The 25,644-nt window shown below is 42.6% G+C and overlaps 3 protein-coding genes across 4 annotated transcripts; 2 read left to right on the top strand and 1 right to left on the bottom strand.

Annotated features, from left to right (window-relative positions):
* Positions 1 to 199: 199 nt before the first annotated feature.
* LOC114429187 (methylmalonate-semialdehyde dehydrogenase [acylating], mitochondrial-like) lies at positions 200 to 8,145 on the bottom strand. 2 transcript variants are annotated; one of them, XR_003669628.1, is made up of 13 exons: positions 7,982 to 8,145; positions 7,665 to 7,706; positions 6,004 to 6,078; positions 5,390 to 5,551; positions 5,228 to 5,306; positions 4,071 to 4,373; positions 3,678 to 3,799; positions 2,753 to 2,942; positions 2,463 to 2,644; positions 1,786 to 1,965; positions 960 to 1,058; positions 485 to 873; positions 200 to 419 (listed from the first exon to the last, which is right to left on the bottom strand). XR_003669628.1 is itself a non-coding variant. In XM_028398085.1 (12 exons), exons 1-12 carry the CDS (start codon positions 8,018 to 8,020, stop codon positions 769 to 771), a joined length of 1,578 nt encoding a protein of 525 aa, XP_028253886.1. In that variant the 5' UTR covers positions 8,021 to 8,145; the 3' UTR covers positions 200 to 768. The 2 variants fall into 2 exon arrangements, 1 of the variants encoding a protein (XP_028253886.1); XM_028398085.1 differs by having other exon boundaries at positions 200 to 873.
* A 262-nt stretch (positions 8,146 to 8,407) lies between these two features.
* On the top strand, positions 8,408 to 11,054 carry LOC114428986 (sterile alpha motif domain-containing protein 15-like). Its single transcript, XM_028397806.1, has 3 exons — positions 8,408 to 8,666; positions 9,230 to 9,328; positions 10,127 to 11,054. Exons 1-3 carry the CDS (start codon positions 8,553 to 8,555, stop codon positions 10,286 to 10,288), a joined length of 375 nt encoding a protein of 124 aa, XP_028253607.1. The 5' UTR covers positions 8,408 to 8,552; the 3' UTR covers positions 10,289 to 11,054.
* Positions 11,055 to 11,543: 489 nt separating this feature from the next.
* On the top strand, positions 11,544 to 22,718 carry lrfn5b (leucine rich repeat and fibronectin type III domain containing 5b). The gene is made up of 6 exons (XM_028397276.1): positions 11,544 to 12,006; positions 16,946 to 17,862; positions 18,617 to 18,791; positions 19,575 to 19,908; positions 20,753 to 21,053; positions 21,175 to 22,718. Exons 2-6 carry the CDS (start codon positions 16,972 to 16,974, stop codon positions 21,868 to 21,870), a joined length of 2,397 nt encoding a protein of 798 aa, XP_028253077.1. The 5' UTR covers positions 11,544 to 12,006; positions 16,946 to 16,971; the 3' UTR covers positions 21,871 to 22,718.
* The last annotated feature ends 2,926 nt before the right edge of the window (positions 22,719 to 25,644 follow it).

Below are 25,644 nucleotides of genomic sequence, written 5' to 3' on the forward strand. Positions count from 1 at the left end.
TTGAGTGAAGTCTCGTGCTCATCTCGCCAGTCAAAACATACACGTGCCGCGTGCGTACCAATAAGTGATCAGTTTGTTTTGGTCATTGATGACAATCAAAATATCAGTGTTTTCTGAACCACTCAGGCTTTAATAATATATTTGTTTTATTGTGAATTGACAGTAAACACATAGCTGCAAAACACACACTCACACTCCATTTGATCAGAAATTAGTGTCTTTATTGAACTGCCATTGCTGTTGCTTCTCAGTCTGTAGGCCCAAGAGGTAAAAGGTGAAGTCAAGGAGACACTGCAGCTCCATATCTTACATGGTGACAGATGTTGCACCACTAAACTAAAGTGCCATCCCCACAATTTCATTGTAATAACTGATAGAGATATAGAACAGCTTACTTTCAGATTTGTCACAGGTAAACACTGCATTTTAATCTCCATATATAATTTATGTATTACTTTTGGATTCACAGTACAAACCTATGCACACACATTATTCAGGTACAGTATATAGGACACACAAGAGCTGCAACCATGATTGGAGTTTTAACAGTAACAAAACAGCCGTGTCCATGTTGTGATGCAACAAATGCTAAAATTCAAGTATCTATTTGATCATCTGATAATGTACCACAGGGGATGCTACTGGAAGACACCTGCTGAGGTAGAATCCCTGGTGATATCTCCTAAAGAATCGTTCCAGTGCCTCCTTGAGCTTCTTCTTAAGGCGTGTAAAAAGTCACAGTTATGATGGATGCACTGTTGATTTAGCTTAGCGTCCCATGGTTGGCATGGTAACAGCCGGGCTTGTTAGAGTGGCATCCTCAGCCTTCCATTGTGATGTCACGGTCTTGATCTGAGTGTAGAACTGGATGCCCTGGTGGTAGAGATGACAGATGAGTCAGAAGGTAACCTGAGATTCTGATGGTTTAAGACAGGACAGATTATCTTTATGTTATTTACCTGCTTGCCATAGAAGTTGGTGTCTCCTCTGAATGAGCCTCTGGAGCCAGTGAAGGAGAACATGGGGAGGGGCACTGGGATGGGTACATTCACACCAATCTGTACAAAGGAAAATACACAATAAAGAAACACTAAAAACTACAATGATCCAAATTTAGTTTGTCTACTTGGATAAATAAATACTTCTAAAATTTGTTCTAAATAATGTATCAGTTCCTGTTTTTTGACTCTTATATATAGCGATGCGATTACAGCTACAAGCATGTTTTGTGAGGCCACAGTGACGTTTGACCACACAAATCTCATCAGTCCATCCTCATGCCCGAGGGAGCGTTTGTTCCAAATGTGACGAAATCCACTCAAGGCATTTCAGAGACATCACATCCATGAGAATGGATGGAATGGAACAAACACATGGACAAAAGACAACTCCAGCCATGGTTATTGCTGGCACAGAGGCGAGGAAAAGACATGGATAAGCATAATCCCTTTGGATTAAGGTTATGGAATCCATCAACTTCACTCGATGCATAAAAATCACACATAACCCAGTTCAAAGAAATACAAATTGGCTACTGCTGCCTTATTATACAGGTTGGTGGAACGGTTCCAGTTCTGCTATGAATTGACATGTATTTGGCACAGACTCAGGCTGGCAGTGAACTCTACCCGTTTCCTTTTACTGAAACAGAAACACCTCCCACACAAAACTGTTCACTCCTCAAACAGGTGACTCACTGAGGACCAAAATAACAACAAAAAGGTGGCTAGTTTACATCCGCAGCTGAAACCAAAGTTTGTCCTGTGTCATTTCTCTCTCTCTCACCTGGCCGACGTCCACCTCATGGGTGTATTTGCGTGCGGTGGCTCCATTGGTGGTAAAAATGGCGGTGCCGTTGCCGTAAGGGTTTCTGTTGATCATAGAAATGGCTTCATCAAGACTTTCAGCCTCCAGGACGATGAGGACGGGTCCAAAAATCTCCTCCTTGTAACATGTCATATCAGGCTGAAAAGACAGGAGGAATCATGAAGCCACAGATTAAAACTCCCTGTAGGAAAAAAACTGCAACAAAAGAAAGGCGCTCTAAATACTTTCTGTAACACTTGCCTCCTATTTTGGGATGCACCATGTCTGACACTTATAACCACACACCTCGGGTGGAGAATGTCACTCTAAGAAAGCTGCACTTTATGAGCTGATAGTTTCTGTAGTGTACTGAGACAGACATTTGTCTGTAGAGCGGTGTGCTGGGAGCACTTCTTATAATTCAATGAAATGTTATATTTTAATTGCTTCCATGTCTCCAGCTTCCAAAAACTTGGCTAGCAGGTGGATTAAAGACCTCTGTGCTCACATTCAAATGAGTGAACATGCTGTACAGCTTGATTTGGATTACAAAAGGTGACAGCAAAGATCCTAAATCAACTGAAACAGTTCATTGATTGATTTTGCCTGAGATACATATTTTTTCCCCCAGTAGGACTGTCAAAGCTGTCGCTCACCGTTACATTTCCTAAGATGGTGGGTCCTACAAAGTTTCCATTTTCATATCCTTTGACATTAACGTTTCTCCCATCCAGCAGCAACTTGGCCCCTTCATCCGCACCACTCTGGATTAAAGACTCCACCCGGGCCTTGGCTTGAGGGGAGATCAGGGGACCCACATCTGCCCCTGGCTGATCACCTTAAGCATAAATTTTCATATTAAAAAAGGGCAGTATCGTTTAGCAACATTTAATATTAACTGCACATAAGAACTGACATTATTTTTAATGTTTAACAAAGAACTCACCTGCATTAACACGCAGTGATTTGGAGCGCTCCACCAGCTCTGGGAGCCATTCGCGAGATTCCCCAACAAATATAGCAGTGGAGAGAGCCATGCAGCGCTGCCCAGCTGCTCCGAAAGCAGCACCCACCAGCTGGTTGATGGTATTCTCTTTGTTGGCATCGGGCATCACCACGCCATGGTTCTTGGCACCCTAAATACAAATTGTAGAACATGGCTCCGTGTGATTCTTCTCCAGTAAACCAGAGGACATCAAACAAAGACAGCAAGTGCTAATCACATACAGTATGTAACAAACCAGAGAGACTGACATCTTAGCACTCACCTGCTGCCTTGGCAACAGCAACACAAAGCAGTTTACTCTATTTTTATCAATAACAAGAGGAACAATTTACATATGTAGTTACAGAAGATAATCATTTCCCCAGTGTAATGCTAGGCTCAGACTGCAGGAGTTTTACAATTTTGAAATTCTAGAATCTGGTGGCATCAGGGACTGAAAAATTCGAAACAAAGGACCATACAGGATATTATGATAACAGTGCCAAGGGGAGTAATTAGAGGGGCCGGCACATCGAAGCAAAAGTAAACAAAAAAGAGACCATGGAGCAACAGCTTGTTGTAAATTCAGATGAAATTGACTTTTATTATAATGTCATGTAACAATGGTATGCTAACTACCATTAGCCTTAATGGCTGGAATGTTGCTGCTTGACCACGTCATCTGCTCTCCCGTTTTGTGATAAATAGGGCTGCCTTGATGAGTCTACGACTATCAGTCTCAAATAAACTACAACGCTGTGAAAGGTGACAATCTCCTTGAATTATTGAAAAGGATAAATTAAGGATAAATCAGTCCAAAACTCCTGCAGGCTGCGCCAGGCTTAAAATCTGCTTTATGTCTGATTTTGTCTGATAAAATAAATACCATGTTAGACTGCACTCTCTTGCCGTTCTTGGAACCCCGCTCATAGATGTACTCTCCGGCCTGGTTGGAGCCCACAAAGCTGATGGCTTTGATGGCTGGATGGTCACAGATGAAGTTCACCGCTAGATAAGATGCAAAGAAAAAATGAAATCCTTTCTTTTTCATCTATGCTACACCTTTAGGGCACAATACAAGAGCACTGATACAGGAAACTAAATCCTCTTGCTTCAAACACCTGTGAATTACTTACAGATGCAGCAGGCTGCACATATTATGGAAATTTCCTATCTACATATTGCCAAAGGGGTATATGATTAGTGTTTGAATCATCCTCGGACATTTCCTCATTGTTTATCACACACATATACTGTGTGCTGAGTCACATACACTCACCTGCATGCTGCCCGTGGATGATGTTGAGTGTACCATCTGGTGCCCCGGCATCCTGGAGCATTTTGGCCAGTAACATGGTGCAGCCTGGGACCCGCTCAGAGGGCTTCATCAGGTAGGTATTGCCACAAACCATACCGATGGGGAACATCCACAGAGGAATCATAGCAGGGAAGTTGAAAGGGGCGATGCCAGCACACACTCCGATGGGCAGGCGGTACGTGTAAGTGTCCATGTCTTTGGTGATGGAGGGCAAGGTTTCTCCCAGCATGAGTGATGTTATGCTGCAGGCATGCTCCACTACCTCTGAGAGGGAAAGAGATATTTTAATATGACCAACAGCAGTCAAATTTGTACTTCAACCTCCTTATAAAACAAAAACATGAGTTAACAATAAACACATTTTATAGGACTTCAAACACCATTAGCCCGAGTATCAAAGAATACCTAATGCTGACAGCACACCTGCAGATGTAGCCTGTCTTTCTGCTGATAATAGAAAAGTTCGCACAGCAAAATAATTTGAGCATGCCAGGACTGGGCTCATCACCAAGTACAAGAGAAAAAAAATAAAAATCGTTGGCAGCTCAGTCTTGTAATAACCAAAATATATCTCACTTTATTTGCAAGACTACACAGCTCTTCATTTCTCAGCATGATTCTTGTTGATGTTACGCTGCCAAAGTGCATCTCAATGAGGATGCAGAATTGCATAATTATCTTTATATAGCATGCAACCAAAAGCAATGCCTGCAGAGTGTTTCACAGAAGCGGACACAGATAAACATACACAGTAGTCAAACTTTCACTTTTCCACTTAATATTTGACATAAATCTGCAGGAATACTGTAACCTTGGTTTTATGTGACTAAAAGATGTTATATGTCTACACCTTTATATTCAAATATCACCATAACACTTCCCCCACCTATCATTAATTAAATGTCACTCACTTTTAAAGGGAGGTTCCTGGTGATACTCAAAAAATGGATGCCCTGCAGCCAATGTAGCTATTTAACTTTCACCCAGGGTGAAACTGTGACACGTTCCCAGGTAAAACATTTTACATTGTGAGATGAAACTATACAGTGACATATTTAATGTATGTTCAGCACCTCTCTAATCTAATCAAGATATTTAAAACCCCATGCATTACTTACGCAGTCCTCTAAACACATCTCCTTCTGCATCAGCAAGAGTTTTGCCCTGCTCCAGCGTGATTATTTTTGCAAGTTCTTTCTGGAATATTAGAGGCAGAAACCAAGTATCAGCAACTATTCACTCTGACGGCGATATGATGTAAGCAAGTGACATTTCCCTACAATGTTGTCCTTGATGAGCTGCTGGTAGCGCAGGAAGATCTGCTGTCGGCTCAGGATGGAGGTCTCGGACCAGGAGCGGAAGGCTCTGGAGCAGGAATCCACAGCTGCCAGCATCTCCTCCTGAGTAGCTTTGGGAACACGGCCCACCACTTCATTAGTGGCCTAAAGAGCAGGAGACAGTGCACACAGACAGGTTGAGAGCAGGGTGAAGCCATCATTCGGCATTACTGTGCAGACATTATTTCATTAACATCAACAACTAAGTATTTGTCTTCTATCCTTCAAAATGTTATAATTGAAGTGATGGAAGCAGATGGTATATTTCCATGCAATAATCACCCACCACTGCATGTACTGCATGTACTATATAAGCCTGCAAGAGGCTTATATAGTACATTACAGTACACAGCACACAGCTATACGCTAAGATGGACTTCTAGAGAATATAAAAACATGATGAGTTGTTTGGAAGTCTCAAGTTTCAAATTGCACTATTGGAAAATTGGCAACTCAAGACTTGATGTTCATAAGTTACTACTACATATTTGCTGCCAGCTCCTGTAACTGCAGCCTCTGTGCAGCAGGTTGGGTGCAGTTCATCTAAAAACACTTACAGGGTTGTGAACGTCAAGCCATTCAGATGTGTTGGACTCGACAAACTTGCCATCGATGAACAGCTTGGTGGTGGGCTAGAAGATCACAGAAGCATATGGTTAAATCCCTTCCAGTCTGGTTACTTGGTGCTAGGTTCATTGAGGACATCCACCCATCACTACAGTGACTTTATAAAGCCTTCTAAACTGCTTCACTTTTTTGCTCTTTTGAGTTATGTCGATGATTCATTTTTACAGTTTCCCCTCATCAGACCGTTCTAAGCAGAGCTCAACTTCTTCCACGCTACATTAGGCCTGTCCAAATCCTATACCTCCAAGTATTACTAAGCCAGTTCTCAGTATGCACACTTGAAAGTCTAGGAGCTATCTAGTCTTAAAAGTAGGCTGGAGCCGCAATAACTGGCTGACATATCAATGAGCAGATAAACCTATGTCATTACATTAGCTAAATAATTAATTAAAGCAACACTCAGACAGTAAAATCTATTAAAAAAAGCAAAGGCAGTCAGATGCAAAGTAACAAAACAACCAAAGCAGATAAAGATATATTAATTCACATGTTTTAGTGCTGTGCAGACTGATACACTCAATACGTCCAATATCAAATGAGATGTAACTCAAAATCCAGTAATCTGGATAAATGTGTATTTTTTTGTGCTTCTTGCAACAGGAGAAAGTAAAGACACAGCAATTATATGAATAAATATACCAGGAAAATTAAATAAATAAATAAACGCCACAATAGTTTTGGTTTTGGGATTTGTGTGTTCCTGAGATCACTAAATCGATAAATATTTCTGTGCCAATAATTACAGTTCTAAATGTTGATGTATGAGCATGCGACGTCCTCTGAACCGGTGTCATTTGTGTTAATAACCGATTGATTAATATTTCTTTTTAGAATTATTACGACATATACAAGTTATTGCATTATGCATTCATAGACTTTAATGGCTCAGAATGGGATTAAATTTTCTGTTAAACAAAATGATCTCATAATGCTTCAGTAAATGAAATCCATCATGTTTTATGGATGAGGGAAGAAAATTCTAAATGTAAATATACATTTGGAGATGATTTAAAGTGTTATTTTTTTATTCTCAATTCTAATTATTTTGCCACGTGTGATTTTTGTTTGGCTCCGTCTAAAGACACTTTTGAGGAACTGTACACTAATTTTTATTTCTTTTTAATTAACGCAATGTTCACATGTTCAATAGACTAAGAATTTCTCTCCTTTTCTACAGGAGGTGTAGGTGTAATATGAGTTGCTGCATACATACAGTAGCTCAAGTGTAGACATGCTATGCTGAGTAGCTTGATAGGCTGGTTTGCCCTTAACATTATTTTGCAGATAAGAGGTTCAAGATTAGAAAGGCCGGCTTGGGTTTTACTGATCAGATATATGTTCATAGTTTAAAATAATATTGTGTTCTGTCTTATGCAATGGTCATCTTAATTGACAACTTGACTGACTACATTATTTTAAGTCAAATAGTTTCCACTGCACCATAAAGACAGAAGGTTTTATCTTTATTTTGAACTGCAAGGCACATTGACAACTTCTCACTGTGACTTCTGTATGTGTTATTTTAATAATACAAACCTAAACTAAAATTAAAGACACGAACATTCATAATTAGAATAGGAAACATGCTTACCACAGAGGAGGAGTAGCACATGCGACCCAGCTGGAGGGGGGCCTGCAAGAAATAAAACACCAGCCTTTAAAATAACATTCAACCCATTAAAGGTCTAATAAATGAGAGTCGCGTCTGAAAACTTCATTGATGAATTTTCCTGTCGTAAAGATAAAGCCTGCCCATAGCAACCAAACTCTCATACACATATTTAATGCAATGCAACGTGTAAGGTGATGACTTTGTTAGCTAACAGCTCATGTTGTTAGCCGTTTTGAGTTGCATAAGCATCGCATAAAACAGCTAGTTCTGTCATTATATGCGTGAATATGCTCTACCTTTTTGTTTAACAGGGACCGAAGCAGAAGAGCGGACATTGTGGGTAGTCGGGTGTGTTTTTTTTCCACCTCTGGAGCCCTTCAACCGACCCAAGACACGCTGGAGTGTACAGAACTTGACGCTCACAAGTGTAGCGTAGGACGTAGGAGAGAGCTGCGATGATCCGCTTATATACGATCTACAAGCGATATCAGTGTGGATGTCAGCGACAGACAGCAGTGCAGATGATTTGTTGATCTGTGAAAGCTGTGCGCGTCACCATTCGCGCTCTCTGATTCGTGTGGGCGGAACAGACCTCATTTCACAGCCAATCACTAAGCGCAAAGCACCAGCCGCCCCAAAATACAAGGCGCTGATTGGCTGCTGCGAAGAACAAACTAAACTCGTCTCTCTTACTTCATTGATCCTTTCAAACAGCACTGTGGAGATCTTTTGAGTTAAAAAATTCCCCAGCTTGACCCAACAAGACACGACACCTTTTTTAAGGATTTATATATTATTATTATTATTTAGTATTATTACAGTTTATGAATTAAGTACAATTCGCTGTGTTTGTTTAAGGCAACTCTAATGGCTGGTAACAGTTTCCATAACAACATGCTTACAGGCAACATGAAGTTCCTGCAGTGGGACTGTCAAGATGTTGCAAGATGGATTGAGTCTTTGGGATTTCCACAATACAGAGTAAGTTCAAACTAACAGAGATAACATAATTTGTCATATTATAACTGTCTGAGAACCTTAAGCTAAATGTTGTCAGTGTTTTGAGGGTTACTTTTAGAATGCATTTCACCATTGACAACAGAAAGCTTACCATCCATCCATTATCTGAACCCTGCAGTGCAGGATCACAGGGAACTGGAGCCTGTCCCAAGCTATGTAAGATGTAAGAAGGGTGAGAGGCGGGGTACACCCTGGACAGGTCACCAGTCCATTGCAGGACAACATACACAGACAAACAACCATTCACACTTACATCTATGGGCAAAGAGTCACCAATTGACCTAACAAGCACGTCTTTAGAATGTGGGAGAAGGCCGGAGTACCCGAACAAAAGCCATGCAGGCACAGAGGGAACATGCAAACTCCACACAGAAGACCCCAGTAGTGAAGAAACCAGTGTAGAACAGATCACTAAACCCTGTTATGCAGTCTGTTGGTTGTAATAATGTTATGGCCTATTGTAACTTTGACTAAATGCAGTTATTAGTTAGAATATTTGACCCTATTATTTCTTTATGTCACAGGCATGTTTCACGGAGAACTTCATCACTGGAAGAAAACTCATTTACATCAATTGTAGGAACTTGCCAAAACTTGGAGTCACGGATTTTAAAGACATGCAGGTACCATTATTTAAGAAGAAGTTAAAAAACTCTAGCTTGTGATTCTAACTCTCAGAAGAAATTGCTGATATCATGGAGGCTTATTTACATATCAAACAGCGTTCAAGGAAGCTTCAACGGGCAGAGTATCATTGATGTAACTCTAATAATTGCACTGCTCACTGCTCCGATTGTTGTGTATAATCAAATGTTATGATCTGATGCTGAAGTTTATATTACAAGTCAACGTGTAAAACAATGCATTTGCTACACATAACAGATGTAATTTGTGAGCATGATTACAGCTTATTTGACAAATTATAATTGGATGTCTCTGCTCTAAGACAACTTAAACACAACATAAACACTAAAAACTTGTGCGTATACATTTCAAATATCTTGTTTGTGACAGTGTGACATCCAATTAAAGTTGTGTGTTGTTAGTGAGTATCACTGCCAGCAAACAGCCCAGATAAGCTCTCTGATGGAGTATACAGTATGCTGTTTACAATCTGTGTTTTTCTTCAGGTCAGAGCTAATTGGCTAAAAGTGACTTTATCTTTTCAGCTCAGTTTTAGAAGCATCAAAATGATCACGTAGGATCAGGCAGAAAAACTCTGTATTTATTTTGGTTTAATTCTTTTAATACATTTGTTTTTGGGAGTGTAACCCCTAAACCGTTCTTCCAATGATGCAAGACATTTCTTTTTAAAGACTACTTTCACTCTCACTGAGACTACCCTGTTAAATAAAGTTAGACAACCTAAACATATAATCTGCTTTATCAAATGTGTAAACCCTGCTGTGTACACCCTGCAGGTCATCTCTGCCTGTGTGCGTGAGTTACTGGGGATCACAAGAAGCACCATCGCCGACCCGCTGCAGGACACCGCATCCCTGTTCTTAGAGAAAAAGAGTCGGACCGGTGAGCGGGTGGACAGCCTCACCTACCAGCAGTTTCTGCATGACATGCATCAGTGAGAGAGCCCAGCATGAATCACAACAGTAAAGGAGCACAGCAAATTCCAAGACATGTCAGTGTCATTTCATATCACCAACTGTCAGCTCATGATGACTCGGATGAGACACTCACAGTAGGTCACATGCAGGCCTTGACATTAACACTTCCCACCAGCAAAATGCTAGTTTACTGGCTTTTCTTCCGGCTGCCAATATGTGTTTAATCTGAAAATTACTTAAAACTAAAACTGACTGCTTAAAATGCTGGTAATTATGAACTGATCCAGCACAGACTGAACAGTAGATTGTGCACACACACAATGATCAACCAGCCAAGCGAGGAGCTCTTGCCAATCCAGTTCTGCATAACTATGGACACTTAAACTACTTAGGCTATTCATATTGATCTAAAATGGATGTGTTGTAACTGGATGGCAATATTGATCTAGAGGAGAAATCCTTGGAGTAATCTCTGGAAAAGAACAAAACAAAAACCAGCCACATATTTCAAAGTGTCAGGATGCCTGTACTGTAAGTCATTGTTCTTAGGTATAAAAAAAAGTCAAGGAAAATCACTGCACTGCTTTTCTGTGGTGCATCTGTAGGCTACTTTGCCAACTTGCACAAAAGGCCATAAGATCATTGTTATCAGATAGTGATGTGTTGAGTGCCAAGCAGACCCACAGGGAGCCAGGCTTTTCTGTTTCAGCCAACTCAACACTTTCTCGCCAATAATCTATGCAATACATGCTGGAATCTTCAGCTATAGGCTGCTATATTTGGCTTCACCGGGACCAGAACTGCCGGATTCATCCAGAGGACTAGATGGATTTTCAATAACACCCTTGTTTAAGCCTATATTGGTTATTGCCTGGCTCATTTTTCATCTCCTGTATGTCTAAATCTGATCAACTCCCCTTCTCCTTTTTTTTTTCTTTTAATTAAATTTCTGAATATTATAGGTCCACTGCATTTTCGTGCAGTGGAGTTCAATCTACATGAATAAATTATGATGCCTGCCTGTGAGATAGGCTGGGAGGCACTGCATCTGTCTATGCACACAAATGGTCTCTGTGCAACTCAGAGCGCACCGATTACCATTCCGCGCACAGTACCTCTGGTCTGAAATGGAGCCGGGTCGGTGGCTGACAGTAGTCCGGGGGCAGAAGGGGGGGATATATTATGGCAGCAACCTTTCAGTCAATCTGGATTAACTCACACTGAGCCCTGCGTCGCCAGCAAAACCCCGTGAAAGCGATACGAACATCTGGTCGGTTTCAGCACAGCACCAGTCACTCACTGTGCTGTAGATATTAAAGCAGCCTGTCGCTACAAAGGCGTTTTCTCTTCTAGAGGTGCATACAGGCGGATGCGCAGTAAGAGGCGATCCCGCACAGCTGTAGCCTAAAAGCCACACCGGGACCATCCAGGTTGCGTTTTCCTGTTTTTTTTTCTTTACGAAAGGTGGAAATCTGAGCAGCACATCTGTCCTGTGAACGGATCGTAGAGGAATCGTCCTTTATCTGCTGGTTATGGATTTCTTGAAGGGCATCGCTGGTTTTGCAGGCCGTCACATGTTATAACAGCCAAGACGCGTGTTTCGGGACACCTGAATTATCTCCAAGAGCCACCGACGGTCCCATTTTAGGCAGCGGCTCTGAAAATGCCCTCAACCCTCCTGAGAGGAAATAAGCTGAAACCCACCCTCCTTTGACTCGGCTTGATGTTTCATCTGCAAGGTAAATTCAATATTTTTTTTTAGGCTGCAGTGAATTGCCGTCTCTTTAAAGAACTCTTTAGGGGGGGGTGAAGTGTCTTTCAAGAGGCGAAATATTGACTTGAAGTAGTTCTCTCAGGACCCGTCTGAGGGGGTTTCAGATTCTCCCTTGTGTGACAGGGGTTGTGGCTGTAAACCCACCAGCGCAGGACCTGCACCGCAAGGTCAAAAAATCTCCTCAATTGCCGAGGAACGCCGTCAGATAGCGATTTTTATTTTTAGTATCCACTTGGCTGCATACTGTGCTGCTTTTTCTCCTACAGGTGAGACTGGAGAATGGTGACCAGAGTGCCCATTATTCAGCCCGAGAGACATGCGGGAGGACTCATTTCAAATAATAGATGTGTTTTATTTTATCAGCCTAGAGGATCCAGTGATAGGCTATAGCTTGGTAGAACCTTGGCTGATATGCAAATTGTACATCAGTCATTTAGCTGTGATCAAGTCTAAATTAACCCAAGTGAGAAACCAGTAATATGATAAGTCTGTGGGAAGGGGGCATGTTGCCAGGTGACTGAAGAGGATGGGTGAAAATATGCTCCTGGTGATTTTTATACAGGATGAGGTGTAATGATCCCGTCTCATGTCGAGTGTTAGTTATCACACATCTTATTATTCATGAGTGCCTGAGGCACCATTGTAACTGCTACACCAGTGAAACCAGGCCCACGCCTCATTTTGCTGCTTCTGTTTGCTCTTTCTGCCATGTGAATGTACTCGGTGTTGCTGCTTATTATGCTGCCTTCTCTTTTCACTGATAGCAGAGAAGTGATATGTGGTTCATCAGCACCAAGGCTGTTCTGCAGACCAACCAGCCCCATGTTCACTGACCCATTTTTTTTTTTATACTTCCCGCAAAGTATCTCTTTTTTTTGCTGAAGAGGTGCTTTCATTAACATTTGAAACTGAGCTATGGCTGGGGCAAACCTGCATGCACACACCTGCTGTATATTATAAAGGAAAATTTCTGCCTTTTTTAGCCTCCTTGTTGCTGTGTGAGAGGGAAAATGAGCCGATAGGCCCTGCATTTAGACAATAAACGCCTTTATGGCGATGGTTCACATTCACTGTATATAAAACAGCACTCTGGTCTTTCAATAGGTGTGAGTATCTACACACCAGGATGCCTATACACGATGGAGCTTATCTCCCCAAAGGGTCTACATTGATATTCAGAGGTGGTTTTCCAGGATTCTGCATTCCTCTTTCCAGAAGAAAAATCTCAGGCCATAAGCCCTTCACATCAGGACACGTCACAACTTTGTAAGAACTGAGATCCAAATACGTTCACCAGAATTTAAATTCAACTTTTACTATAGGGGCTTTTTTTCTTTTTTGCCAGCGCATCAAGGTATCCTGGTGATACGGTGTGATGGAAAACACTTGGAATTACAAGAGGGGATGTAAATGCTGATGAACAGCACTTCTATTGATGCAGTGGGGTCTGTTTAGTATGCTATCCTCCTGGCACACAGACACACACACACACACACACACACACACACACACACACAAGCTTATGTGACTGAAAAAAAATATTTCAGAGACATCAGAGTTCCTATCAGATCACATAGATTTTTATTGCATGTGCAAGATTGAAAAAACAGGAGTACTGACTATTTAATCCAATGCAAAATTAGCTGAGTGTATTGAATGTCCTCATCCCCACCATGTCATAAATGGCACAATGGATCCTCACTGGCCTTTAACCACAGCCTCTAAATTGTCAAGGTCCTTTCCTCCTGAGAATCCTAAATATTATTAGCTTATCAGCCCCTGATTACATCTCACCCAAAACTGACGTTTTCTGTGTTGCCATGGCATCAAGGCTGTCACCCAAGAGCTATCACATTCTAACACTGGCAGACTCTGTAGAAAAAGGGTGTCACAGAAGCACATACCCACATTCACCAAAAAAAAAAAAACAATAACGAATGTGTTAGGTAGACGGACCATAACATCATCGATGTTTGGTCAGGATGTTTGGACTACACAAGCATTTACCCGACAAAATAGAATTTCTACCAGCTCAGTCAAAATATGATCTACTTCAGCAAATGCAGCAGCTCCATTTGGTCTCGTAAAGCAGGCAGGCTGAGGACCTGTTTCACTGCTTTGTCGATACCATTTTACCATCATGTTGCAGCATCAGTTTACCTCTTTGACACAACAGAGCTTATTTTTGGCTGTGGCAGACGTCCGGCTGCTCTTCTCTAAATAACCCAGGTGAGATGCAGCCGAGATGCAGCCATGTGCCATTGTGTCGAACTGCGTGGAAGCATAAGCAGACCTCATCTCATTAACTTCCTCTTGCAGGGCTGCTTTCCCTGATTTCCTGCCCAGACGTGGATTGCAGAGGCTTTCTCATATGAGCTCCAGCATAAGTTAGACCATCTGAAAACATATCCCCCATGACCTCACTGGCCGATTGGCATGCAGCATGCTGCATAAGGCTTTTCTTGGCGAATGCTACCCCAGGGAGACCATAGATATCCTCTCCTACAGTACGCCGCTGCTGCTGCTGCTGCTGCACATGAATGTGTCTCTATAGCTGGAGGTTGTTGTTTAGCGAGTTACTTCTATTAGGCACAAATCCACCCACTGGTGTGCATGTGTGGGTGTGTGCTGCCAGTCTGTTGTGTTCTCTGAAGGTGAAAAGACCTGCTCAGAGGTAGTAAACGAACATTTGATTGACTAAGAGGGAGATTATGGTTAATGGATCAGTTTATTATCTGTTTTCTTGTTTATTTGTGGTCCTCCCAAGTCGCTTCACTATAATGAACAGTGCAACCTGCAGGATAATGATTTTCTGGGGGTGTGACATTTAAAAATGAAGTGCATGATTGATGAATGCATTGATTGATTATCTTCTTATTTGTTCATGTACCTGATGAGTGCAACCTGTTATGCAAATCGCTGTAGAACACCCATAATTAAATGCAAATTAGGGAGATGGTACCAGATATTTGCTGCCCTGTCTCAGCAGTGAATGGGCTGTCCTTTTGTCCTCACAGAGTGAATTTTGTAGGGATTACCGTCACAACCATTCTCTTCACGTTTGGCTGAGTTTTCAGCAACGAAAAAAAAAAGAAGCCTCATCTCCACACAGTGAATCAATACCACGTCTTCAGCGCTATTCGAGTCTGGAAGTAGCAGGTCCTCTCCGCCTCATTGCACAACCAGAGGCCGTACCATTCACAGCCAGATAAGAAGAAGGTGGTTGGCACACTGACATGAACAAACACCTTTGTCCACTGCCTTCTGATACACATAAAAGTATACTAAACTTTCCACACAGCTACTTGTTAACCACTACACCTAGCGCTGCAGCACTGCTTGGCACTGAAGCCATCTGCTGTCTTTACAAGTAGAGTCATGACAACATTTACAAAAGACACCACAGTCCATTTCTCACCAGAACTGTGCACCACTGCATCCCTGGAAAAAAAAGGCCACACATTATTTGTCCCATATGAAAATAGGTCGGGAAAAGACATTTATTCATTGCTGCTTCATCAGCAGTGCTCATGAAAATGTCATACCCAGATTGTTCTCCAATATTATAATTCCTCACGTTGCTATTATGGAACCATTTTAAGGCGACCTCATTCCTGCCTCCTTGTCAAGCTGTGATACATTTTACCTAGCTGTCAACATTTAACTGGAAGCCACCAGGCTTCTTTCACTTCCGTTCTCAGGTGAAAGAACATGCCCCCACATGGCAGCATGTCACTCCTGTCCTGTCTGCCGTCTTCTTTACTCTATGATATTTTTTCCCGTACTGTCAAGGTTATTGCACCATGAGTTGTGTGTCACTGCTCTGGTGCAACAGAAGCTTTTGAAGCATGAAGGTACTCATTCGACAGGCTCTTTGCTGAGGCAAGATTTTTATGCACACTCTCCAAGACCCAACATCGACAATGGAGGCATTACCGGCAAACCACAGAGAGCTATAATCATAAATCAGCCATTCTCTTCTGTATTTAAAGGCTAGCATTTTGGATTTTCACTACAGTTGTGGGATTGGATCTCTTGTTCTGTGTGTTTGATTGGATCGTGTTCCTTTCCATGCACTGTAATGGGACACCCAGAGGGTTGAATATTGCATGTAAAACCAAAATGACACTAAATTTTAGTTCTAAATATAATCCCAACTCATGTCACTCCATCTCCTGGTACATTGTGTGGTACACCTGCAGAGCTGTGATCTGATCTCCAAAGTCTTAGTTTTATGACATGCTATATCCCTGACATTGTCTCAGGATTCATCAAATGGATCCCTCCTTATCCCCCATCTCAGTTGTGTCATAAGTAAGAGTAGCAGCAGAGAGAACAGAGAGAAAATCAATAGCAAGGCATAGCACATCCTCGCTGAAGCACTGGGCCCAATCACCCCCTCCTTATGGCGATACGATCCTGGGAGATATCAGTCTAATTCTGGTGGGGCCCTGGACTGACAGTCTAGACTTTCATCCTTCTGTACACAAACATAAAAGGATGGGTATTATCATATCAAAAAAGTATGATCAGGGGAGCAGAGGAGCTTAAAAAGAGAGCTGTCACAAAAATCAGACAAGATTACTGGGGATGTTTCACTCTCAAGTCTGCAGGTGACTAATTAGTTTCATGTCTAATTGCGCAGCATTTATTGTTTGTTCAGGCATTGACTCGCTTAGCTTCCCGCTCAGAATTTGGACTCTAAGCTGTGAGCTGACAGTAATAGTGTTTCAAATGTAGCAGAAAAGCTTAAACTTTGCAGAATAGAAGCCCCCCCAGCTCAGCTACAAATATTTAAGTGTTTTTTTTAAGGTTAATACAAATTACAATAGGTTTAACAAGCATCCGTTCTTTAACTGTTAGATAAAGCCCATCCTTCTCTCTCTTTGCTCTGTTCTTTTTAGGTGTGCTTACCTGATTTTAAAGCCAAATGGAGTCTCTCCTGGTCTACCTGATTGTCCTTGGCATCGCTGTGAAGGCCCACAAAGTTCAAATCTGCCCCAAACGATGCGTCTGCCAGGTGCTTAACCCCAATTTGGCAACTTTGTGTGACAAAAAGGGGCTGCTGTTTGTGCCTCCAAACATTGACAGGCACACGGTGGAGATGCGTCTTGGGGATAACTTTGTAACCAGCATCAAACGCAAAGACTTTGCAAACATGACCAAGCTAGTAGACCTGACCCTTTCCCGGAACACTATTGGCTCTATTGCACCTCATGCCTTTAAAGATCTGGAGAACCTACGAGCCCTTCACCTTGACAGCAACCGGCTAACTCGCATCAACAATGACACCTTCAGTGGAATGTCCAAGTTGCACCACTTAATCCTCAACAACAACCAGCTCACCCACATCCAGATTGGGGCTTTTAATGACCTGACAGCACTGGAAGAGCTGGACTTATCTTACAACAACTTAGAAAGTGCCCCATGGGTGGCCATTCAGAGGATGTCCAATCTTCACACGCTCAACTTGGACCATAACATGCTCAGCTACATCCCAGAGGGAACATTTTCTGGCCTGCAGAAGCTTAAGAGACTGGATGTGACCTCCAACAAGCTCCAGAAGCTTCCACCTGACCCTGTTTTTCAAAGAGCAGGGGTCTTGGCTACTTCTGGCATAATGGGGCCTTCATCATTCGCACTGAGCTTTGGAGGAAACCCCCTGAGGTGTAACTGTGAGCTGCTTTGGCTGCGGAGGTTGCATAGGGAGGATGATCTGGAGACCTGCGCTTCACCACAACACCTCGCTGGACGTTATTTCTGGACTGTTTCAGAGGAGGAGTTCCTGTGTGAGCCTCCTCTCATCACAAGGCACTCTCAGGTATAACCTCTGATTTGAGCTATGCACTGTGACAATGTAACACTCAGTTACACTCTCTGAGACAGACAGATTATGCTTCAGTTAATCCAAGGTGGCACTTTGTTCTTTTTTCCACTGTCACACCAAATATTAGCTGTGAGACCCGGAGGAGTCTTACAAGACTTGCAAGACTCATCTGGGTCACTCAGCCAACAGATTATTGTAAAATATACCGGACTTAACTTAAAGATGTAATCAAGCTGTGGCCTGCGGTGGAGCTTTTTTTTTTTTTAATTCTTAGCAGGATTTTCAGTTATTGTTTTAACAAAGCTATTTGCAGGTTTAATAGGAATCTGCAGTGAAGCTCTTAATACACAGTAGAAGCTTACAATGATTTAGTCCTTGATTCATGCATCCAAACAAAATGATCTGATCAAATCCTTGCCAAATAACTACAGCTATAGCATCTGATTTATTTAGCAGACCTGTTTTGCATAATTGCAGAGAAAATGAACGTTTTACTTCAGCATATTCACTGCAATGTACTGTCATATTGATTATCTTCCCTACATAATAATGCTGATTTAATCAATTGTTGATTACATTTACATGGAATAAGATTTCAAATATCATCAATAACAACATTTATTATAACATCTAAGCCAAATTATAGCACTAAGAATTACTGCTTGCAGTCTGTTTTTCTCAGTTATTAATTTGTTGCTTAAGTTTGTTTGTATTAAAAGAGTTCCTCCCTTTAACTGCCTCTCCTCAGGAGCTGCGAGCATTAGAGGGTCAGAGTGTGACGCTGCGATGTAAGGCCAGGGGCGACCCCGACCCCATTATCCACTGGATAGCACCTGATGGACGCCTCATGTCCAACTCCTCCAGGGCTGTGGTCCACACAGATGGAACGCTCGACATCGTCATCAGCACCGTCAAGGACTCTGGTCTGTTTACATCCCTGTGGTTGTGCTTGTGCTGTTGACCGAGCAAAATTAGTTGTTTACTTGTGCGCATAAGCCAATAACACTGAAGTATTTGTCTACACCGGATGATAAAGAATAGAGTGTGGCGACATACAGCATGCTGATTAAAGTCACAACGAAATAAAAAGTGACTTTTCTACCTTCACAGCTGACTTGCTGTTGTGTGCATCTATTTACAAACACATTGCATACTATTAGAAAAAGCATTTGACATTGCTGAAAATATTCACTTTTAAGTAAGATGAGAGAGTTTGATACTATTCTCATACTTGTAGTTTGAATATGAAGTTGTCCAGCACCTAGCTTAACCCCTTTTTATTTCAGACTCACACACTTTGGTTCAGTCATTACGAGCTTCATAACTGCAAGGCAAACATAAAAAGCTAGGCTTTTGGCTGACAGACATCTGAAAGAATAAGCCTGTTAGATAAAAACTGTTAATTCCAACGGAAATAACAGACATACAACAAGTCAGTAATTGCTCAGGTTTGTCACACTTGAACATTTATCCGAATAAATGTTCAAGTGCGACAAACCTGCTTTTCCTGAGGCTACATATTGGCCTAATTCTTGGCCCAGAGCAAGCAACAGCCTTTATCTGAAGCTTAGCTAAAAGGTAATGGTGGACTATAATGTTGCTTTATTCATCTAACAAAGAACTGAATTCACCTAAATGCTGAAAGGTCATTTAATTATTCACTGTGTGACTGTACAGAATGCTGATCTTAATGATCTGTGTTCCAGGTTCCTTCACCTGCGTGGCCTCTAACCCAGCCGGCGAAGCCCAGCAGAGGGTGGATCTGGTCATTGCTAAACTCCCTCATATCACCAACAACACAATCGCAGAGCAGGAACCTGACCCTGGATCATCAGATATTGCCACAGTTACCAAGACGGGGGCAGAGGCGGGAGGGGTGCCTCTGGGGAATGCAAAGACGAGCCAAGAGAAGAAAGTAGTAATTGCTGAGGCCACCTCTACCTCGGCCTTGGTCAAGTTTAACTTCCATAGTAGCATTCCTGGAATCCGCATGTTTCAGATCCAATATAATGGGACCTATGATGATTCATTGGTATACAGGTAAGCAGAAGAATGCAGCCTGGTAGAAAATGCTACTGTTTCTTGCTCAATACCATGTAATACTGTAAACAAACTTAAAATCTGAATCTAAACATAGGCAAATAAACTGAATCATTCTAATGACCCTTCTTTTACTTTCCATTTGAAGGCTTAAATCCCTTTAGATATTTGTGGTGTCTGTTAATCCTATCAGGCAGACAGACTATTGCACTGCATCTGACTTATTATTCTTTAACTCATAATCTCTATGTGCTGTAGTGTATCATTTTCTATGTGCAAAACCTTGATAATGCCTAATCAACAAAATCAAAACAGAATGTCAGCATTAAGCTGTGGACTCATAGGAAGATGAAAGAGCAGTCTTCCTGTGTTTTACAAAAAGCCTCACACATGCCCATCTGAGGAACAGGCGTACACAGCTTTCTTTCATCTCTACTCCCTTTCACTCCATATTTAGTGCTAATCACTGTGATGTGATAGGATCATTGCACAAACCATTTTTTATAAATGAACTTAGAAGTCACTAACACATGGTGTTTCAGCGGCCGCTAGTGAGTTTCAGAAACATTAAAGAGTTGCGTCTGTAATCCTGAAACAGAGGCGTTCGGCGTCTCCAGCTACTGAAAGCAACCTGTTATCAGTAAAGATGCCAGAAAGAATAAATCAAATGTCACAAAAGATTATGCATAGACAGATCTTAAATAGCCCCCTGAGAGATAAATGATTGTCATGTTATTTTATCCCTACAAAACAATAAGCTGGATAATGTGATTTGTTTCAGTCTCCTTTCAGTTAACCCTCTCTAATCTTTGTCAGGACTCACAAAGCTTCTTTCTTTGTACAGAATGATATCCCCGACCAGTAAGAACATCCTGGTAAACAACCTGGCAGCCGGGACTCACTATGACTTGTGCGTTCTGGCCATATACGACGATCAGGTGACCTCACTGACTGCCACCAGAGTGATAGGCTGTGTCCACTTCACCACTGAGCCACAGTATCTGCGATGCCATTTCATGCAGTCCCAGTTTCTTGGTGGCACCATAGTAGTCATCATTGGGGGGATAATTGTGGCCTCTGTGCTTGCTTTTATTATCTTCCTCATTGTGCGCTACCGGGTGTGTAACCAAGGAGATTCAGATAAGGTCAGTTTGGCAGGGTTCCTTGTTTTTTCTGTTTGTCATTTCCACTAATATTGAGATATGGGTCTAATAGATTTCATTTCTTTCTTTTCTCTCTTCTCTTGCTTGTCTGCTATCATGTCAGGCTCTGGAGATGGGGGATATTCGATCACTGAGCAGTGATGGACAGCTACAGGGCTGTGGGATTCCAAAGTCCCTCTCCAAGCAGGTTCTACGACCAGAGAAGAATGACAAAGAATGCCTCAGAGTTGCTCTTCCTCCCCCTGAGCCAGCCAAGCAGCGCCCGCCTGTTGTTGTAGCGACTACAAAACCTTCTGTCCCTGACTGTACAGTTTCTTCCTCTGCTGGCAGTCACAGCTGGCATCCAGCATCTCCCGGAGCTCCGAGGCCCAAACGCCCCGCTGCTCCACCAAAACCCTCAGAAGCTTGTCGAGCTGAAGCTCAGGCAGATGTCGAGCTCGATAACATGAACCGGAATAACTCATCAGAGGTTAAAATGGCCACTGCTATCGCTCTCGCTGTGCCTGGCCAGGCCACTAAATGGACTGCTGTTCCCAGGGGTCCGCGGCCCCACCAAGCCAGTCGACATTACATGACAGTGCCAGCAGGTGGGGCGAGGGTGAACCGCAGGCACTCTGTTAATGCAGACTCATACAGGGAGCGTTGCTATGTGGCCTACCCCAAAACAGGGGCCAGTCTACGCTCCAAACGCAGCCTATCGATGAGCGGAGATTTGCCGCAGCTTGTGAGCACAACAAACATTCGCCAGGCCAGGGACAAGCTCTCAAGGTCCGAGTGGCTTCTGGAGAGCACTTTATGATTTGAAGTTTATGACCTGCATTCTTGGATTGGATTTGTGGCCCGTTGTGGTACAGACAGGGATTTTATGCCTTGTTTGGAGCTTTTGTGCTCTTTATTGAGGGACCTGTGAGCTTCTCTCATGTATCTGGGGGAAGGCAGGCGTACAGGGAAATGTTTAACATTTGTTTTCTACCTTATAACCTATCAAAGTCTTCTTTATAACAACATTTGATCAAACTTTGATGAAAAGGCACAACAATGTATAAAACAACTCCATGTACAAAAATGTTTAGTTGTGTGAGATACTGTATATCTCAGTACAACCATAAGTGTTCATGTGGTATTGAATGCAGTAACCTGGACATACTGTATTATAACAATGAAGGCATCACACAGGGGATGGGGTTATTATACTCGCAGTCTCATCGCCTGTTACTTAAAGTGATACAATCTCTGTAGACTTTTAACATGATTCTTGTCTCCCACTCTAAGACAGAGGGAGACATGTCTTAATTACCTTGACGGTGGTTCAGAGAGATTACGAATGTGCTTTACATCCCAGAGGTGTAGGAACAGAATGTAGTTGTAGACAGACAGTTCTCCATCTTTTCAGTGCGACACTCCCAGACACAGCACAATGCAGCATTTTTGTGGCATAAGTCGACTCAGCCTAATACTGCCCTCCGGTTTGAATCGATACATTTTTATCACATAATTACATAAAGACTCAACTCTGATAGGATTCCTGTCATGACCGATTTGAGCAGCAATTGAACCAACACCAATGGCATGACAGGTGTGGGAGGTAATCTGATATTACGTGTGGATGAGATGCAAAGGAATGGTTAATTTCCATATTTTTTACTTGCGGACATTATCATGTCATGCTGATGGCAACCATTGTAAATTATCTTGTCGATGTAAGAGAAACGATAATCACAAGAATGGGAGGACGTCCGCTCTTGATTTTGCTGTTGTTTCTGTTTGATGTTTACCAGTATAAATAAACCAGTGATAAAAGGGACACACTCAGATTTATCTCGTTTTCAGCTTTGCTTGTGTACTTCCCCCAAGTTATCGCAATTAGAGAGGAGCCCTTTCTGCTCTGTAGTGTTTCACAACAAAACAATAGCTGCATCCCTCAGTTCAGCAAGCTCTGCCAGCCAAAACTTGTAATGAATTTGGGGTTTCAGTAGTCTTGCAGCAACACAATTCCCCTTTCTCTGCAAGTGGTGGACCTCTTGACAGATCCCTGCCCTGAGCTCTTGTGTTTGTTCAAAGTGAGGAGGGAAGCAGATGATGAAAAGAGGCCATGCTAGTCACCGGGGAACGCCGCTCGCCTGCGCATGGCCGCGCACATCTGACAGTGCCATGCCTGTACTCTCAATGGCAGCCACTGCAAAAAACCTGCCGCAGGAGAGGTTAAACATAACCTCTGCAATCACAGTGGGGACTGCTGCACACTAATTCTACAGTTACAGTAATGCCTCCCTGAGAGCAAGACTGACATGATATGCATTATCTGCTGGAATACGAGCTCTGATTCAGTGTGTATTTTGGTGGCTGAATGCAGTCTGATTGATTTTTATATATACCACATGCTCTGGTTTGCTTCTCACAGCATAAAACCTCTAGGGATACAGGTTCAAAATACAGACTGACGCAGGAAAAACATGTTGACAACAAGATGAGCTGCATATTCAGTACATGAGCCATAAATTAATTGCTGTCACCTAAGCATACAGTGTTCAGGCAGTTTTATTCATTATTTCTTGCTCATTATGGGTGATTAAAATGCCGAGGAGCTTGGCCTGAACCTTGGTTCAGTCTTGAGTCTAGAGCCAGAGGTGTATGTTAATAATAGATGCATTTCTGTGGCAAGAGAGAATGAGGGGAGGAGAGGAGGCGAAGCAAAAGAAAGGGAGTTGGAAGGTTTTGTGAAACAAATATAGTGAGGAGGGTGGGAGGCTGAGAGGCAAGGGTGAGGATGAAGAAATAGAGACAGAGCAAAAGGTGCAGAGAAGAAAGCGAGACAGCTCAGAGACAGAGAGAGAGAGAGAGACAAGAGAGGAAGAGGGCACAGGGAGCCGAGTGTACGCACGAATGTAGAGCAGAACAGAACGAGGAGTGCAGGAGACAGAGAAAAGAGCATCCTTTGTAAGCCATCCATGCAGCCTCTGGCTCTTCAGTATTCAGTGCACCTTCACAAAGAAGTAAGGGGGAGGGCGTAGAGGGGACAGCAATGGGGTGAGTGAGGGTGATAGACCTCGGCTGGAGGTCTGGCAACAAGCAGAGCAGAGTGAGCCCTGCGGCCAGATCTGAACCACACGTTCCCCTTCACAAAACTCTACGAGCCTGACCGCTTTCAAAAACCCTTATAATGTGCTTCCTGGCCCTTGTCTAGTCTTTCTTCCTCTCTCACCACCCTCTCTAAACACCCCCCCACCCTCCCCCTCCTCCTTTCCAGTCTACTGTCTTGCATCACGCTGACTCACTGCTCTCAACTGCAAAAGCCCTGCCATGCTACTGCCCAACCCTCCAGACCCCTAACATCAGTGCCACCCACCCACAGGCACACTGGTGAACTGAACCTGTCAGTCTGGGTTGATATGCTGAGAGGCATTTTGATTTCCCCTTCCTCACAACAGCAGCTTCCATAAATGTATTTATTTTTTATGCTGGTGGGCTTTTCATTTATTTGTATGAGTTTCATTCGACAAATCCATTTAGAGAGCACTTAAACCAACATTGCTACTTTTAATAGTAATCATGCACTGTGGTAAATCACATTGGGACACTGATGTATGCAATTTGTGGTCAATTGTTTTATTTAAAGAGATCATTGTGCCTATTTCAACAAACCAAAGAGCCTATTAGCATCACGGCTAGAGAGAAGTAATAGCAAAGCTTAATAGAAGAAAAACCAGGGTGCTTCAACAAGTGTGTTAGCACCTCTTGCTTTCCATGCTGCAGCTCAGTGTTTTCATTATCTCTGCACAGCAGGCAATGTTAGTCAAAGTCACACATGAGCCTGGAAAAGCATTATACCTAGGATGACATGTACAGACAGCCTGGAGCCAGATAGTGAACTGGTGTCCTTCCGTGGGGAAGATGGACTGAATAAGGGGGCAGGGGCACACAAAGGGGAGGTGGCGCAGTGTAAAATATGTACAAGCAATTCCAAAGAATTATGCATTATTGAGAGGAGTAAACGGGTCCAGAATGAACATCATGGCTCATTAATAGTGAATGTGATTACTGTTTCTGGGAAAACAGCAGTCTGGGCAAGTGGGGGAGTTAATTGAAATGGTCAAATCTAAACTAAAGACATCCTTGTTTACTCATCACAAACTGTTACTGTCAAGTCGGACTCATGACTAAATCTGGTAACTAATGCAGCCAAGTGCTCTGTTGGGATTTCAATTGCTCACCCAGAAAACAACTCTCAGGCAACTTTGCCAGTTCAAGGGGTTTGGAGAAGAGTTGGAGTCATGCATTTTTTACAATGTCAAGCTTTTGAAAAATTATGCCTCAATTACCAACAGGGTTTTGACAAAGCCAGGAGAGAAAATGAGTAAGCATTTCTGAATTCCATTACGAAGAGGAGTCTTCGTACACACTCAGCCTTCGGGTTTGAGTCAGTGACTTTCTATGTTCAACAGGCAGTCTTAGCAAGTGACATAGCATCATCCTTCAGCACAGACATCAGATTTCTTTTGAGATGAACCCAGATTTTCATGTTGTCCACCCCTGCCCGAAAGAGGTTTCCACACCGAAGGTGCTTCCTCCTCTT

This window comes from Parambassis ranga, chromosome 24 (assembly GCF_900634625.1).
Source record: "Parambassis ranga chromosome 24, fParRan2.1, whole genome shotgun sequence".
NCBI lineage: Eukaryota > Metazoa > Chordata > Actinopteri > Ambassidae > Parambassis > Parambassis ranga.